This window comes from Erigeron canadensis, chromosome 9, assembly GCF_010389155.1.
Source record: "Erigeron canadensis isolate Cc75 chromosome 9, C_canadensis_v1, whole genome shotgun sequence".
Classification (NCBI taxonomy): domain Eukaryota; kingdom Viridiplantae; phylum Streptophyta; class Magnoliopsida; order Asterales; family Asteraceae; genus Erigeron; species Erigeron canadensis.
The window spans coordinates 462,405-478,403 of NC_057769.1; the positions used below are offsets into that span (position 1 = coordinate 462,405).

At 33.4% G+C, this 15,999-nt stretch overlaps 3 protein-coding genes and 1 non-coding gene across 4 annotated transcripts; 3 read left to right on the forward strand and 1 right to left on the reverse strand.

Annotated features, from left to right (window-relative positions):
* Positions 1-1,996: 1,996 nt before the first annotated feature.
* On the forward strand, positions 1,997-6,908 carry LOC122582259 (glucose-induced degradation protein 4 homolog). The gene is made up of 8 exons (XM_043754628.1): positions 1,997-2,160; positions 2,358-2,413; positions 4,359-4,502; positions 5,319-5,392; positions 5,534-5,588; positions 5,665-5,727; positions 6,106-6,233; positions 6,636-6,908. The coding sequence occupies exons 1-8, from the start codon at positions 2,112-2,114 to the stop codon at positions 6,712-6,714; spliced, it is 648 nt and encodes a 215-aa protein (XP_043610563.1). The 5' UTR covers positions 1,997-2,111; the 3' UTR covers positions 6,715-6,908.
* Positions 6,909-7,725: 817 nt separating this feature from the next.
* Positions 7,726-10,277, forward strand: LOC122582140 (kxDL motif-containing protein 1). Its single transcript, XM_043754497.1, has 3 exons — positions 7,726-7,965; positions 8,133-8,285; positions 10,042-10,277. The coding sequence occupies exons 1-3, from the start codon at positions 7,850-7,852 to the stop codon at positions 10,142-10,144; spliced, it is 372 nt and encodes a 123-aa protein (XP_043610432.1). The 5' UTR covers positions 7,726-7,849; the 3' UTR covers positions 10,145-10,277.
* A 1,272-nt stretch (positions 10,278-11,549) lies between these two features.
* LOC122584056 lies at positions 11,550-11,669 on the reverse strand. The gene has a single exon (XR_006321408.1). It is a non-coding gene; the product is annotated as a U5 spliceosomal RNA (small nuclear RNA).
* Positions 11,670-13,717: 2,048 nt separating this feature from the next.
* On the forward strand, positions 13,718-15,719 carry LOC122580810 (putative cyclin-D7-1). The gene is made up of 6 exons (XM_043752972.1): positions 13,718-13,873; positions 13,984-14,070; positions 14,173-14,271; positions 14,472-14,676; positions 15,025-15,143; positions 15,232-15,719. The coding sequence occupies exons 1-6, from the start codon at positions 13,787-13,789 to the stop codon at positions 15,487-15,489; spliced, it is 855 nt and encodes a 284-aa protein (XP_043608907.1). The 5' UTR covers positions 13,718-13,786; the 3' UTR covers positions 15,490-15,719.
* Positions 15,720-15,999: the final 280 nt, after the last annotated feature.

Consider the following 15,999-nt stretch of genomic DNA (forward strand, 5'->3'; position numbering starts at 1 on the left):
GTGATTAAGTGAGAACCAAAATAATGGTGAGAACCGCTAAAAGGTCATCTTTAAGTGATACGCTCGTACCGTATACAACCGTCACCATCTCTTGGATCGCGACCCCTAAATTCATATCATTCTTATATGCGTCCGATGACAACTCTTTTAGAATGGATAAGGGCAACTCTCGTGCTGTATCCATACGTTTTCAAAACGTAACGCATATGATTTTTGAAAATAAAAAAAGAATTCTAAAATTTTTTTTGGAATGAGTTTTTGCTAAAAGAAAATAAAAAAAAATTCACAAAATAAAAATTAAAAAAACACACCAAATAGAAGAAAGAGAGCAAAATTAATAGTTCTCACGGTTTTCCATCATATTTTGGTTCTCACATTAAAGTTACTCTTAATAAATAATTATAAATTTGAGCGAAAGGATTGTTTTCTATATAATATATAAAGATAAAAATAAGTAGAAGAAGTTAGTTGGATTACACAATTGATTATTAAAAGTAAATGAGTTTTTCAAAGGTTGGATCAGATACAATGCGACATCAAATTTTGACATTCTACTATTTTAGTCCAATGTTACCTTACCTAACACGATTGTTCAATACTTATAAACAGATATCCTTGAATTGAATTGAATCGAATCGGAAGTCATTGTTTGTTCTATCGACTTCATAAATGGTAGGCTAGCAAAACAAAGGAGCCGCTAAAATAGAAAAAAACATAACAAAGTCTGCAGGCGTATTTTATATTTAGTAAAATAAACGTTGAAATATATAGTTTGATTTTATTATGGTTTTGTGATGGTATGTATATCGACTAAGAATGAATACGTCCATAAAAACACACACCATCATAAAGATGGTAATAAATATGCGACATATGTTTTAGATTACGTGTGATTTAGTTTTTGTTATGTTGGTACTTAGTTGTGCAACTTGTTAGATACATACATAGACAAATGATGAGGAAGTTGTTAACATATGAGATATGACGAATGCCAAGGAGAATCAGTTACTTTTTATTTAATTATAGGATGGATTGATTGATTAATTAAATTTACATTTATATAAAATAAAGATAGGATCATATGGGCCGGCTCCAGTGCCGGCTTGATAATGTGGTGGAACTAGACATGGGCTTAAGGCCCCCATGGAAACAAGACCTCCAATTTGGGCTGGAACAAAGTTTTATTAGGCTGCTTTATTCTTACATGAATTTTGATAACCATCCACTTCATACATTTTCTAAATAATAAAAAAGTTACATTTTCCATTGATATGTAACTAAATGATTCAAAGTAATTTACAAAGTATCATATATCTATATACTATATTATAAAACAAATTTCTCCCAGATTTTCAACATTGAACTTGAAATTTTCAATATTGATTTTAAATATTTCCTCAAAATGTCCCTCTTATCTATTCTATATTTACTTAAAATAATTATAATACCCTTTCGCTATTCTCAAATCTCAACTAATCAACTTTTTTCTCTCGCCTCCCTAAATCATTTATTTCCCAATTTATTCAAAATCTTTTATCTCAAAAACCGTACGTCGATAAATTATAAAAATTGTATGGGTGTTCTTAAAATTTCATGCTATTTCATTAGAGATGTCATTCGATATACTTTCGACAAATTTTTAAATTCGAGGACGGAGCTCGTACGGCTAAGACATATGACCATCATACTCTATAACCTAGGAATCACTACCATCATTTCACCGCCGCAAAGCGTGAGTACTTGCTCTCGTACATAAAGAAAAGGTTTTTCTTAAACTTTAAAATAGGCCCCAAAAATTGGTGCCGCTTAGAGCCACCAAAATACAGGCCGGCTATGTGCTCCCACTCATAGAGTCGATAGATGTTCGTTCGGATGTCCAAGGGTCTACTATACTTAACTCATTGTCCAAGGGTCTAGTAGAAACTAACTCATAACTCCAGGGATATAATTGTATTCTTTTGATATCCATACATACATTTCACTTCCAAATTTATTTAATTTTTTTTTTTCCTTCTTCTGATCTCCCTGTGCAATTCTTTGAGTCTGCAGATATTGCTACAATAGCAATTTTTTAATTTATAAAATTACATAAAAATTAAAACATAATAAAAATGCCTGTGCGAATGGTGGAATCCCCAACACCTTCTAATTCCTCTTCAGGTATTTTCTTTACTAGAAAAAGTGCTACAAAATTAGGTTTAATTGATACATATATTATATTATATTATGTAATTTTCTTGGTAGAGGTCAGGCTGTCTACTCATAACCTTGACGGGATTTGTACAGCTGTTGTATAGGTGTAAATTTTCAATTTCATTGTACTAATTTTTACAAATATATCTATTTAATTTGTTCAGGTGCAAATCATGGACACACTTGTCTACAACCTTGTTCACTTTTAAGCGTTGGACAGGTAATCTTTTCACATGTTTATTTATCCTGCACTCTTGTTTTATCGTAGACACAGAAGCCACTTTCAAAGCGGGTTGAAACCAAGTTAAAAGCAAAATAAAAAAGAAAACGAATTAGAATCTGTTATGTTAGGAAACCATTTTATACAATTGACAAATCATCATTGATCTTGAATACTCGGATCAAAATTAGAGCTTCTGGAGTGATCGCACTGAGACAACCCTATCATACAGCCACATAGACATCACGTTGTATCACACCGGACTCCATATTTTACGGAATAAGTATAACATTGTCATCACACTGGACTTTTTATTACCCGGAATGACCACACACAACCGCAGCACAAGGGATACCATGTTGTGGCGGTTACCATGAACGGGTGTGGTATCCACCAAGGCGGATTTAGAAAATGAATTGTAGGGGGCAAAACTAAAATCTCTTGATATATATATATGGGGATATCATACGTACAGCGGCTGTACGTATGATAGGTACAACCAAGTTGAAAATCAGGGGGCATGTTTGTGTGTGTAGTACCTAAGCTTGGGTACAATTTGCTGTACCCATCATTTTCCCTATATATATACCTGGAAGTGTTAAGAAATCCTGCTATCTTAATGGAACCGAACGAATACTAAATTACTAACATGGTTTCGTTAATCTTCGTTTGTTTAGTTTAACGAACGATACACGGACAAATAATAGAATATAGAACAATGTTTATGTAGGTCTTTTTCCATGTACAAATGTGACAAGCAAAAATGAACAACAAATTAATTTAAAACTCTTAATTTATAGAGTTTAAATGATATATGAATATAAGTGTATGACTGTATGAGTATAAAATGTTCATAAACAATTTTATCAAACATGAACTGTGCTAATGATTAAAAAAAAAAAGAAAAGGAACATTCGTATATTGTAAAAATAAAACACCAAGAATTATTTTAAACAAAAAATAAAAGTAAAAAAATAGAAACAGCGACACAAGATATTGATATAGAAATTTTAGATCAACCTTCTCGAAATCTTTCTTCAGTTTTCTTGAATCGTTCACGGAGTTTATTGTTGGCCTATCAAAGCTTTGGTGTGGTATATGGAGGCTTGAGCACTTCACCTCTTTATTATTATAGAGGTGTGTTTGATTATAATCTTAATGATTTTGAAAGTCCAGAAGTTACATTTGGTGATTTGGGGCCATTTAAATTAATCAATCTTATAAATTCTGCTAGCTTTTACCTTGAGTTCAAGAAAGGCAGAGGGCATTGATGGATTTGAAGGGAGGGGATTTTATATTAGGTTATGTATTAAGGCTTGTTTTTCTAAAACATTATACATTGTATGAATGTAAATATTAGGGAAGCATAGAGGGCACTGCCTCCTGGTAGTACTTACCTACATCCGCCCCTGGTATCCACGGTATGGTGGAGTACCTTTCTGGATGCTTGTATACTTCTGATTCCCGCTTCTGTTTAGTGTATGTTTTTCACGTTCATTTCATGACCGTGGGTCAGAAAATTCCTCATACACCCTCTCACATGATGTCCCGTATAGTAAAATGACAATCAGTGGGTTAACTAACAGTTTCAATGTAAATAATGGATCTCGCTAACCTTAGAGATCACCCCCTTTAGTGGAAGGTGTTCGTTAAGATCTCTTTCACTTGTATATCGGAATCGAATGCGAAACAAAACTTTAGACTAATGGTTAGTTTTCATAAGTCAAGATTCTTATTTTGGTAGATTGAGGTAAAATAATTGTGTTCAGTTTTCACAATTTCTTTTCTTTTTTTGTTCGTTTGCATGTTGTCTTCTGTAATTTATCTTTTCCATCAAGTCAAGTCAGTTCGATGTAAATTTGCATACTCATTATTCCCTGCTTATTACTGTATCACAATCTAGAATTAGCAAGTGTTTGATAAAGCTTTTTGATATAACTTTCAGGCATTTTCCGGGACTCAAAATGTTTCAAGTCCACAAAAAGAGGAAGCATGGAGAGTTAATGTGCGAATCCAAGGTTGTGACCTCAATCATGGATATTTGTGTGGCACCATGGAAGCTCTAAATGTCCCGATGGCAGATACACCAGTAAGCAGCATACATTTAATGGGTATATTTTACTAGGCTTCTGTTTACTCAGGATCCTTTTTATTGTTTACTTTCTTTTATGATCTAACTAGAATACCAGAGTCTTCAACTTTTATGATCTTAGCTTTAGTTATATGAGTCATGAGTGTCATGTTTAGGAATTGTTTCTAATTAAATTTCACATTCTTGTTCGGTGACTAGTTGATACACAATATTATAAAATAATACATTATTTGTGTAGATGCTCATTTATCTTGGGTGAAATGTGTCATTACTACAATATACCTAATGTGTAGCAGCGGAACTTGAACATCAATATAAGGGGGTCAAAAAATTTTTGGCCTAAATATACTTCTACATCTATAAAAATCAGCCATGAAGTAATTTGTATCACAAACTTTGAGGGGGCTAAAACATATAATTTCCTTTATTTAATCCGGAAGATTAAATAATTGCTAATTAAAACCCAAATTTTTAGCAAATCTCTTCCCGCCCTATGAATCTTCCGCATTGTCCACAAGAAGTCTTTTTTTGGTACATTGAGAAACATAAGCTCTGAATTACACAATGCTGATAATACTTGCAACAATCGTGAGTGAACTCATATGAAAGAATAACAAAACCGTGCTTCCATGTTTGGGCCTTTGTTGTATATTGAAATACTCTTTGAACAAAATATAAAGCAAAATCATGTTTCTTGACATCTTCCACAATAAAAATATGTACTAGTTTTTATTTTTCAGTCACAATGACCATACATCTGTTCATCGTGCTTTATGCGTATTCATGCAACTTACCAAAGATAATCAACTGCAGGTGGTCACTTTTTGGGAGGGAGAAATTGTTGATACTAAGAATTATACGTTCTTTACCAACAAATGGAAAGCAACGTAAGCTTTCTTCTCTACTCTAAAGCTTTCGTCTATGATAATTTGTAGTTTCTGCATTTCCTTTAGATTACGGGGAAAGATTGATGGATTATACGAAGAGACATATCTTTCTCATTATTCATTACTTTGCTACTGTGACAGGTCAGAAGTCGACATAGATCATTGGACAAAATTTCCATCTTTCTCACCTCTTTTAGTAAGTCCTTGACATATGTCAGCAGAACATATTGATAAAATTATTTTTTGTATGCATAATATTCAGTTCTTGTCAGAGCCAAGTTGAAGTTGATGGTGGCAAATCCTTGGATCTAAGCAACTATCAGTATATATTTATGGTAATTTGGCTTGCTTATCTCGTCTTCTTGGTTATCATTTTGGTGGTTTATCTAATTCCGGTCCTCATTTTCATGATCACCGATAACGGTGGCAAGTTCGACCCATTTATTTAGAACAGGCTGATATGGATTATGTCTCATATAGTCATACATAACGGGTCACATGAGCGATTTTAAAGTTTCTAGAAATCAGCATTATGCTTAAGTTTAGATTAATATGTGGTCTTATTTAACACGCCATTCATTTATAAAAGTTGTAAATAGGATAAATAGTACTTTGGGTCAATACTACACGCCCTGTTTTACTTGGTTCTTCATCCATTTAATAACCCACCCAATATTTTTGGATGGCTTACTGTTTTCTCTGTAATGTTGCAGAGGTGGAAAGAGCAATACTTTGTGAATGTTGGAGCTGATTGCGGATTGACTATAGCTGGCTTTTACTATGTTTGCTTTTCTTGTGTAGATGGTTCGATCAACGGATACTATTATGATCCAAATAGCAGGTGATTCATCTTTTGTATTTCGTTTGTGTTTACTTATGAAATTGTTCATTTTATGGTTAGTTTCCGGTAGAGGTTTTGATCCATTTTTATTGTGAATGGTGTCAAATGGGTGAGATGAAAATAGCTTAAAAGAAACGGATTAAGCTCGTCCATAGTGTATTTATATTGGGTAAAACCCTGTAATTCGTTTTATTAAAGGATACAGATTGACAACATAATAAATAAGTTAATAAAAGTAGGCAAAATGCCAAACCCACTCATATCAGAGGTTTACGATTTATCCAGTTAGATACGTTACCAACTTTACATGGCCTGCCCTTTTTACCCTTCCAGTTTGTAGTACACCTTATTTTTCGAAGTAAAGATGATGATTGATGAATCATTTTCTTTTCACTTTTACAGCCCATTTCAGAAGCTTGAGCTGAAACCAACCAATGAAGGAAGATCTGGTTTCAGCTTCTCGTCCTATGAGTTGCAATAAGAGTATCTGTTTGTCCATGTCAAATGACAGTATGGTCGGAAAAATCAATGGGTTTTTTACTTATCATATGGAACTTTGGTCTTTATGTTTTAATTTTTTTATCTTGTATTTATTGTATGAATGCACAATTGTAATCCCTCGTTTTACTTTTTGAAGCTGCTAATCCTGGATATGTATATTGGGAATTCACTAAATTCAACTGAATATAGATGAAACCACACAAAGCTATTCTAGCCCTGCAACCTAAATGAATGTTGGATATGTAATTGAATGTCAAAGCTTTGCAGAACAAATACTAAGAATAATTCACCGTGTTTATAAACGGTTTAGATGGTGTATTTTGTACTGCGGCGAGTGTATTTTGTACGCAATTTTGTGTAAATCACCGGGACGTTTTATGCAATTACCTATTTTTCCTATATTATCCTTCTATCGTGCAATAATTATTGTACTTTGAGGGATGTATTTAAGAAACGATGTGGAAGTAAGAGCCAAGTGGTCAAATAGATAGTATGGTTGGATTAAGTTGTCAATACACAAAGGTTATAGGTCAGGTTCCTATCTATTAGTTAGATAGAACCTCAAACAGCTTCTCCCGTGTAAGATTGTCTACCTTTAAACCTCTGCCACGTAGAGAACGACAATGGGTTACATTTATGTGGAAATAAGAGCCCTGTGTATGCAAATGAAAAACTAACAATGTGTGAATTAAAAGGTATACAATGTTTTTGCTGTTAAAAAAACAGGTATACAATGTGCTTCTAGTTTAGATAAGGTACTTATTTTCCAAATTTACCCACTTGGATATTTATTTTGTAGATCCACCCTTAACATACTTTACCAAATCTATAACTTTTGTTAAACATATCCATAATCAAGTTAAAAAATTGCGGAGAAAAAGAAAGATAACTTTATATAAAAAACAAGTTGTAAAATTTCATCGGTAATTATCTTAATTTTTAATATAAAAACAATAACAGTTTTATAAGTTGTAGATGAACAAAGGGTGTTTGGAATTACAAACATCACATGACTTAAAATTAAAAAAAGAAAGATAAGGAGAAAAAGAAACTTCCGTGGCTGTAGATAAACAACAGAAACAGAAAATCGAGAGAGATCGAAACAAAGAAAGGAAATGGAGAAAGAAGAAGAAGCGATGAGAGCAGCAGCATCCCAAGAGGTTTCATCGGAGTTCAAAACCCTAATCGATTCTCATGATTTGGATTCTCTCAAGCAATTGCAACACCTTATGTACATATCCCCCTTTCCTTTTCTTTTTTTTTTTTTTTATCACTTTTTCTTTAATTTCTTTTTAGAATTTACTTTTGGGGGCATGGATAGGGTAAGACTGTTTACATTTTGTAGCCCGGGAATTGGGTACTGTTGATGTTGATTGTATATATTATGAATAAACGCAGATTGGGGCGTCTGCAGGACAGCAATGCAGTTCTTTCACATTTCAACGACTATTCTCAGCAATGCTTTTCCGAGGTTTCCACCCATCTTTCTACCAATACCCGCCTCTTAAAATCCATGAAATCTGACTTAGATTATATCTTCCTTAAACTCAGGTTCCTTCCCCACCCATTATATATATATATATATCTTCGCCTACTTATTTAATTGAGAAAAATGTGTATTATATTATATTATATAGCAGTAAGGTACTTAACCTTCCCCGTTAAACAAGTCACATATCCGTATATAAAAACTTACCCAGATCACTATCAAAATAATGAGAAAAAAAGTGTTGGGCTTTTAAAGTGATTATTATCTGAGTTTTCATAGGGAAGAAAGTGCAGTTTTGAAAATGCATTGCAAAGCCACTTGTTGGCGTTTGTTCCCAGTAGTAATGCTAGATTGGTAAGCCATAATTGGAAGATGAGAAATAGTTAATGTTTAGTGAAATTGATAGAAAACGCTATTGTGGAGCACAAATGATACAAAAGGCTATTGTTTAGTAAAAGTTAACGATAAGGAAGACTTTGTTGCGTTTCAGATAGAGAATCAACATTGGGACCGATGACCATAATTCAAGTTCACATTCCACCTTACATAGGATCACTTCACATAGTTTTTTTTAGTTTGTTTGGAAATGACTTTGTATTTATGCATGTACCTTTGGAAAGCATACTCAAGTTGTTGCTTGTAATCTCAAACTTTCTATCCTATGATGTCGGGATACTCTTCGATCTTTTACCATCGTGGCTGAAGATGAGACAACTGACGTTAGCTTGTTTTCTTCGTGTTAATACAAACAAAACTTGGTATCCCTGTATCTAAATTGTGGCCAATCATCTCACAATTTTGGTAGAGTATATGTGAGTGTGTGACTATCTTTAGTTAACCAACTAAAGGAGTTTGATGCACAAAAAGTTTCAATGTTCAACAATGGTATTCATCTCGATTTATAACTTCATAAAAAGCCCGAGTTTCCAATAGAGGTATGAAGTCTTGAATATTGGAGAGAAGACCATGGGTGAACCCTTAAACTTGTTGAGTGTTTGACTCGTTTTGGTGGTTTTGGGAGGATACTTGCATAAATTTTGTGCATACTGTATCATGGATTGAGATTATTGACAAAAATATTGGTACCAGGTTAACGTTCTTTGTGCATAGTCAATACGAAAAAAATTGGGTAAACACTAGTTGGCATCAGTCACATTACGTTAGGTTGTTTTCTTGAATATGAAAATATGCTTGAAGCAGAAATCAGTATTTTTTTTTTTTTAACCAGAAGAAAAACTCACGCAAATCCTGTTGGAAGTTGAACTAACAACCTCGTCGTTGCCAGGCGTAAAAACAAATCTTCGCATTAATTTAGATAAGGTTATTAAATGAGGTTGTAAAGTGAGTCTTAGGATTTACTGGCAAACATGATATGACTCGAATATGTAAGCCGAATCTGATATCTCGTATAAGTCATACTAGTATAAGTTAGATAAACAAACGAATTTAGTTAATGATAATGCTTAGGCTTCAAATTGCATCTGTTCTCACGTCTGGTTTTGTGATTCTCTTGTCGTGCATTGAACAGCAGGTAATATAGTTAAGTCTTCTGAAATCAGTATATTCTTTGTGCACTTTTTTGATTGATTGGTATTTGTATCATCTGTATTGGTGTTTCATGATCTACAATTATAAGTTCAAAATTCATTTAATTAATTCTATAGAAGCTGATTGAAAGCAAATATACAACTGGAACTATATGAAGCCGAGTTCACATAAACCATGTGGTTGGCACTTGGGGTCTGAAACAGTTTAAACATAGTTTTGCCATTATGTTTATAATAATTTTAGGGAAAATAATGTGTTGTTTTCTTTCAGAGGTATGAAATCCAAGATCAAAGCCACATATCCTGATGCATTCCCTGATAATTCAACTATAGAAGCTCTTGATAGAAGGCCGGATCTAGAAGTAGCACTGTGAAACTATTGACTCCATCTGACGAAACCTTATTTTGGGTGTTTGTTCTGTTCTTTTCATGAAAGGTTTCAATTTATCTTGAGATGTTATAAACCGAAGTCTGTTCTTACAATGTCTATACATATACTTAATGTAAGCATGTGCGCACAAAAATGTGGAGATCCTTGAATTTCTGGCAGACAAAGCAATGATAGCGGGGATATACCATCTCTCAATAATCCCTGCTATTGCTTTGGAAATGAAAAGTAATCTATCAAGTCGATTCATTTCTGATAAACTAAAGAACCCTTATATTACATACATAATAATTGGACTTATGACCTAATGTATAACCATTCTTAAATGCTTTTTATAACTTTGTTTCATTTCCTCATAGAACCATCTCCTATGCGACCCACTAACCATAGGGGTAAGGTGCAATGAAAATACCGCTTAGGATGTGTTTAATGTGTCTCCCATGTCTTATTTGTAGAAGTCGTTTGCCATTTATCTGTCAAACTAAAAATGAAATTGCAAGAGGCTGAAGTAAGTATTGGTGAAGTTGAGGGACGAATCCTTCAATCGTAAATATATCTTACCAAGAGAGGTGTGGAGCTTTGTTTCTCTTTTCCTTTCCTATAGTCAAGTTGCGTTTGTCTCACAAAGACAATATAATGTAATGTAGTACAAAATTTCATAATTACCTTACATTTCATGTTGTTAAACCAAATTTAACAGTTAAAACAACACTTGTCAAGGTTCAAAATGTCTGGATCATGTCGCTGAGGTAAATAAAGGAGCCACTAGATGGATTAAAATGTACATGGTGCGACAAAATATTACGTGGTTTGAGATTGTTAGCGCCAGTTTCATTTGAAAGTCTTTGTCATTTACATAGATGGATTTAAATCACAGGTAACATAACAGTATAACAAAAAGATTATAATTTAACTTTTAACTAGATATCGGTTGGAGTCTTTTCTAAAAGAAAAGAACTTTCCTAAAATAGGCGTATGCCACTTTTATACAACAACAATATAATGTAATGAACCAACAAAAGCGGGACTCTTTGACGACAGTCGCCCAAGCACTCTTTCTTTATAGGTCTTCTGATTTGATATAGCCATGAGGTATTCATTAAATGGCAAAGCTTTTACATGAGGGCTTGCTTTCGAATCCCGCTAGATACAATCTTGAAATAGTGAAGGGATTCTCTGGTTAGGCCACAATGAAAAACCTCATCTCCTATTGACATAATTCTCATGTGGTACAAATAAAATTCCAAAATTACGTCAATGTTAAAACAAATTTAACAGTTAAAACAACGCTTGTCAAATAAACGATTATCGCCAGTTTCATTTGAAAGAGTTTAGAGTCTGTCATTTATATATAACAAAGATTAGTATAATTTAACTAGATATCGGTTGGAGTCTTTTCTAAAAGAAAAGAGCTCTCCAAAAATAAGCGTATGCCATTTTTATACAACGAACACACGGTATTCTTTAGTAAAAGGCGAAAGAATAGTTCGCTTTGTGCTCATTGCATGGCTGCGTGGTTTTTACATTTTGCATCTGAGGTTCTTATATAGAGCCAACCTCACTCTTTGCTTTCATTAGCCAACCGATGTGGGATATAGTCAATGTTCCCCCTGCCACTTCCCCTTTGTTCATTTCGTCATTTTCACTTAAAATAATTCTTTACAAATTAGCGATCTAACATGATTTATATGTTTTCTTTATAACTAATAAACTCGAAAGCTGTTTATCAAACCTGATCATTCGTCATATGTTTGTTAGATTATACGTTAAAGTAAAATGTTACAATAGTTCTGGGCTTTGGACTTTAGGTGGTACACTAGTATGAGTATCGATCGTAATATAAATCAAATTCAAAACTGATTAATACGGCTTAGCTTGTTTTCAAACTTAATTTGCTATTTGAGTTTGGCCTTACTAATTAATGGTTGTATGGCTTAGCTTTGTTTCCACAACAAGCTAGTAGGCAGTAGCCTAGTATATACAGAGAAAAAGATAAGTTTTGGGAAACAATTATTATGTGTGTTTAGATCCCATATGTAAAACTCGTACATAATTTTCCACAAAACTAAACTTTATAATCCTAAACGAGCATAATACCCGCGCGTTGCGGCGGAATTTTGTTTTAAAAATGAGATAGATTCGGGGGTAGTTTAATCCAACTGTAGAGGTAGGTATAGAAAAATGTATTAAGGTAAGGGGCATTTTAGACTTATCAGGTTCTTAATGACTTAAAGCTAGTTTGCTTTATAAGGGAGTATAGATAAATCTTCAATTTAAATCTCTCAGCTAAAAAACCTTTAAGGGGGTGTTTGGTGGAATGGAATGGAAAGGGAAGAAAAGGAATGGGAAAGACTTCCCTTGTTTGTTTGCGACAAAGAAAGGAAATGAGAAAGGGGAAAGGGAAATCAATTTCATTCTCTCCGTTCTCTACAAATTGTAGAGAATGGATGAGAATGGAAAAAAGATTTTTTTTTTTTAAGATGTTATATGTAATAAATGTATTATTATTTAAAATTTTATTTTTTATATATATATTCATTCTCTGTGGGTACCAAATAACGGAATCCATTCTCTTTTCAAATATTTATTCTCTTTCTTACTATTTTCATTCTCTATTACATTTTCATTCTCTATGATTCCCTCATACCAAACACCCCTTTATTACTCATAGCTTTTAAAAGGAAAAACTTATTTAGGCCTACAGATGGAACCATATATATATACGTGTTAATCAATAACCTTTTGAAGTCTTTACAAAAGATTCACACAATTCTAATGCTACCATTGAAAAAAATATCTACACAAAAATATATCTAATTTAATTAATCGCATACTAACAATAGATCTATAAGACCACTAGCCCATTAGCAAGTAGCACAAAGTGATAAGACCAAGTTGCATTCACATATTCTCCGGTTGATCACCAGGCTTGGCCCACTTAAGTAGGCGTGGCCCCCCACATATCCTGTTCCTGACCCAAACAAACAAAAGAAAAAGAAAAGAAAAAACTAACTTAATACAAACCGTTGGCAAATGTTAAATGAAAACGTTGTCACTGTCTAATCAAAACACTCGTGTGCCTCTTCACGTAATTGGTTACTGCAGTAAATAATGTTAAACCAACCAATAATAAAAATACACACAAACATGGTATTAAAATATTTACAACTCATTTGCATTTACCCGTTTCATGCGGTACGTGTCTTTTCTTAATTTCCAACCAACACAACCATTCACCAAAAACTGTTTTAAGCCCCCCGGCCCTTTTATAACCACCACCTACGTACACAACTAACATAGTTAGAGATAACCATACAATACACACACTCCACACACAAAGTCACAAAGAAATTACATCATGAGTACTCCATGCACCATTAGCAATATTGTTGATCATCAAAAAAATGGTGCATTATTGGAGGCCGATGATGCAAATGATGAGTTTCTTCTTTGTGATGAAGTGTGGGATATGAGTCCAACTATGGCTTCTTCTGCTAATTATAATAATGATGGTTCCTTATTATTTGTAAACGATCATCATTATGCACCAAAATTTGGTAATCACTCGATTACGAAACAAGATTGTGAACACTCGTTCGTGACTTGGTTATCCAAAGAAAGCAAGTTTATGACTGGTCCGGGATACATAGACTTTCTCGAATCCAACGCTTTCGTTTCAACGTGTAGATTTAAAGCCATCCAATGGTTCATTCATGTAAGTTGATTTTCGAGTGTGATCAAATTAAAATATGTAAATTGTATTTCACTTTAATTGATTGATGTTATTATGGTTTTAACTTTTTGGGGAAATTTTGGTTTATGTAGTCGCAAAGGAGGTTTAATTTCTGTATGGGAACCGTGTTTAAGGCAGTAAATTATGTTGATCGGTTTATCGAGACTAATCAATGCAATGTAAGTGTTGTTGGTTTTTATTGTTGTATGGGATGTTTTGGTATATATTTAAGCATTATGAATGCGAAAATAACTAACTTTTTTTGTTTTATGTTGTTAAAGGGTTGGAGTTATTGGATGATGGAGTTGCTTTCTTTGGCGTCTTTATCAATTGCTATCAAATTTGGTGAAACTTGTCCCCCCTCATTGCATGAAATTCAGGTTGTATAACAATTATTTATTGTACGTAGATTGTTATATATATGCTTTCTTGATATAAATTTCTTTGTAATTAGAATGACAATAAAAGAAACACAAACACCTTAATTATTTAAAAAAAATTTTTGAACCCATGCATAATCATCTATCGGTTCTAAAGAGTACTAATTATTGGAGTAATTGGAATGTTATCGTAATGGCAGGATGGATTAGAGTCTTGTTTTGAAGCAAGTTTGATCCAAAAAATGGAATTGAAGATATTGAGGTCTTTAGGATGGGAACTTAATTCCATCACCCCTCATTCGTATGTCGAATTGATCACTTGGGAATTGAGTTCCGTTATGAGGCCATTCGTTGTCGATAATTTAAGCTCAAGGCTTAATGATGTGCTTCTTGCATCTTCACTCGGTACGTTTTAATCCTGCCTCAATCCGCTATAGCTAGGTCCATACATAGATTCGATTCTATATATATATATATATATATATGATCATATCACGCATGTACGTGATTATTAATTAGAGTCTGACTAAATTAATCTTTGAGTCTAACTTATCAAATATAAATATGCAAGACATTGGCTATATATATAAATATATTGATCATCATCAAAATATATCCATAGCTTTAAGCAACTAATCATGATCATTTTGGAAAAAAAGCTAGCTAGCATATATCCAAAAACTACTTAATTTTGCTCAAGTATATTACTTTCATTTACGTGTTTTTTTTTTTGGGTTGAATAACCGTACGTAGATGTTAAATCACTTGTATACCGACCATCTGTTGTTGCCATGAGCGGACTTAAATGCGTTCTTGAAGATGAAGAATGTCTCTCTTACATCACTACCTTCATTCCACAAGATCAACAATTAGTAAGTACTACGTACTTAAGTCTAATCTCGGGCTGATGTATGTATTATTATTTTATATTGACGGGTCATTTAATTTGAGTGGATGCAGGAGAATCTACAATCATGCTATGAGTTGATGCAAGAAATCTTGGTTAGGTGTCGTAAACAACCGGACGCAAACGGGAACCCTTCGAGTCCCGATACAGTATTAATCAAGGAACAAGTTGCTATATACGAGGAACAGGTTGATCTATCTTTCATAGATGGACCTAATACATTAATGTTGTTGACGAATGGTCTCAAGAGGAAGAGGGGAGAAGATGGTCATGATCACTGTGTTACAAAATTCAACAAATGTGTAAATTAATACTCCAGTAAAAAATCGGTATAGATATTTTTTCATATCGATTATATATAGATATAGATACTAATATATAATAAAAACAAGATATGGCCGCGCCGGGGGTGATAGGCGATGCTAGAAAGTACGGGGTAGAGCCCATGTATGTTACATATATATGTATGATGAAATCGATCATGCAAACAGGGAATTGAATGTAATGGCATGAATATACATACTCATGATCCACATATATATAATGAAGTAGTGTGGACCGGATCGGACCTTTGTCATCATATATGTGTATTAATTGTATGTATATATGTACTACTAGATCGAACAACGATTGGACCAATTTCCCATGATGATTCTGCATTTCTGCTATACACACATGTCACAGAGGTAGAATGTATGTTTCTGATTGACTCAACCACACCCACCCTAGCCTAGGGAAAGATATATGCTAGCTGCTACAAATTAAAAGCTAATTAAATATATATAGCGAAAACAGATTTATGATCAACAATTTTGTACGTA

What these genes read in the sequence shown, in the direction of transcription:
- LOC122582259 (XM_043754628.1), top strand. Translation starts at nt 2,112, where the DNA reads ATGCCTGTGCGAATGGTGGAATCCCCAACACCTTCTAATTCCTCTTCA. An exon ending in CACTTTTAAGCGTTGGACAG is followed by an intron (nt 2,414 to 4,358) that starts GTAATCTTTTCA and finishes TATAACTTTCAG; the next exon opens with GCATTTTCCGGGACTCAAAA. An exon ending in TCCCGATGGCAGATACACCA is followed by an intron (nt 4,503 to 5,318) that starts GTAAGCAGCATA and finishes AATCAACTGCAG; the next exon opens with GTGGTCACTTTTTGGGAGGG.
- LOC122582140 (XM_043754497.1), top strand. Translation starts at nt 7,850, where the DNA reads ATGGAGAAAGAAGAAGAAGCGATGAGAGCAGCAGCATCCCAAGAGGTT. An exon ending in AAGCAATTGCAACACCTTAT is followed by an intron (nt 7,966 to 8,132) that starts GTACATATCCCC and finishes GAATAAACGCAG; the next exon opens with ATTGGGGCGTCTGCAGGACA. An exon ending in TATATCTTCCTTAAACTCAG is followed by an intron (nt 8,286 to 10,041) that starts GTTCCTTCCCCA and finishes GTTTTCTTTCAG; the next exon opens with AGGTATGAAATCCAAGATCA.
- LOC122580810 (XM_043752972.1), top strand. Translation starts at nt 13,787, where the DNA reads ATGACTGGTCCGGGATACATAGACTTTCTCGAATCCAACGCTTTCGTT. An exon ending in GCTTCTTGCATCTTCACTCG is followed by an intron (nt 14,677 to 15,024) that starts GTACGTTTTAAT and finishes AACCGTACGTAG; the next exon opens with ATGTTAAATCACTTGTATAC. An exon ending in TTCCACAAGATCAACAATTA is followed by an intron (nt 15,144 to 15,231) that starts GTAAGTACTACG and finishes GAGTGGATGCAG; the next exon opens with GAGAATCTACAATCATGCTA.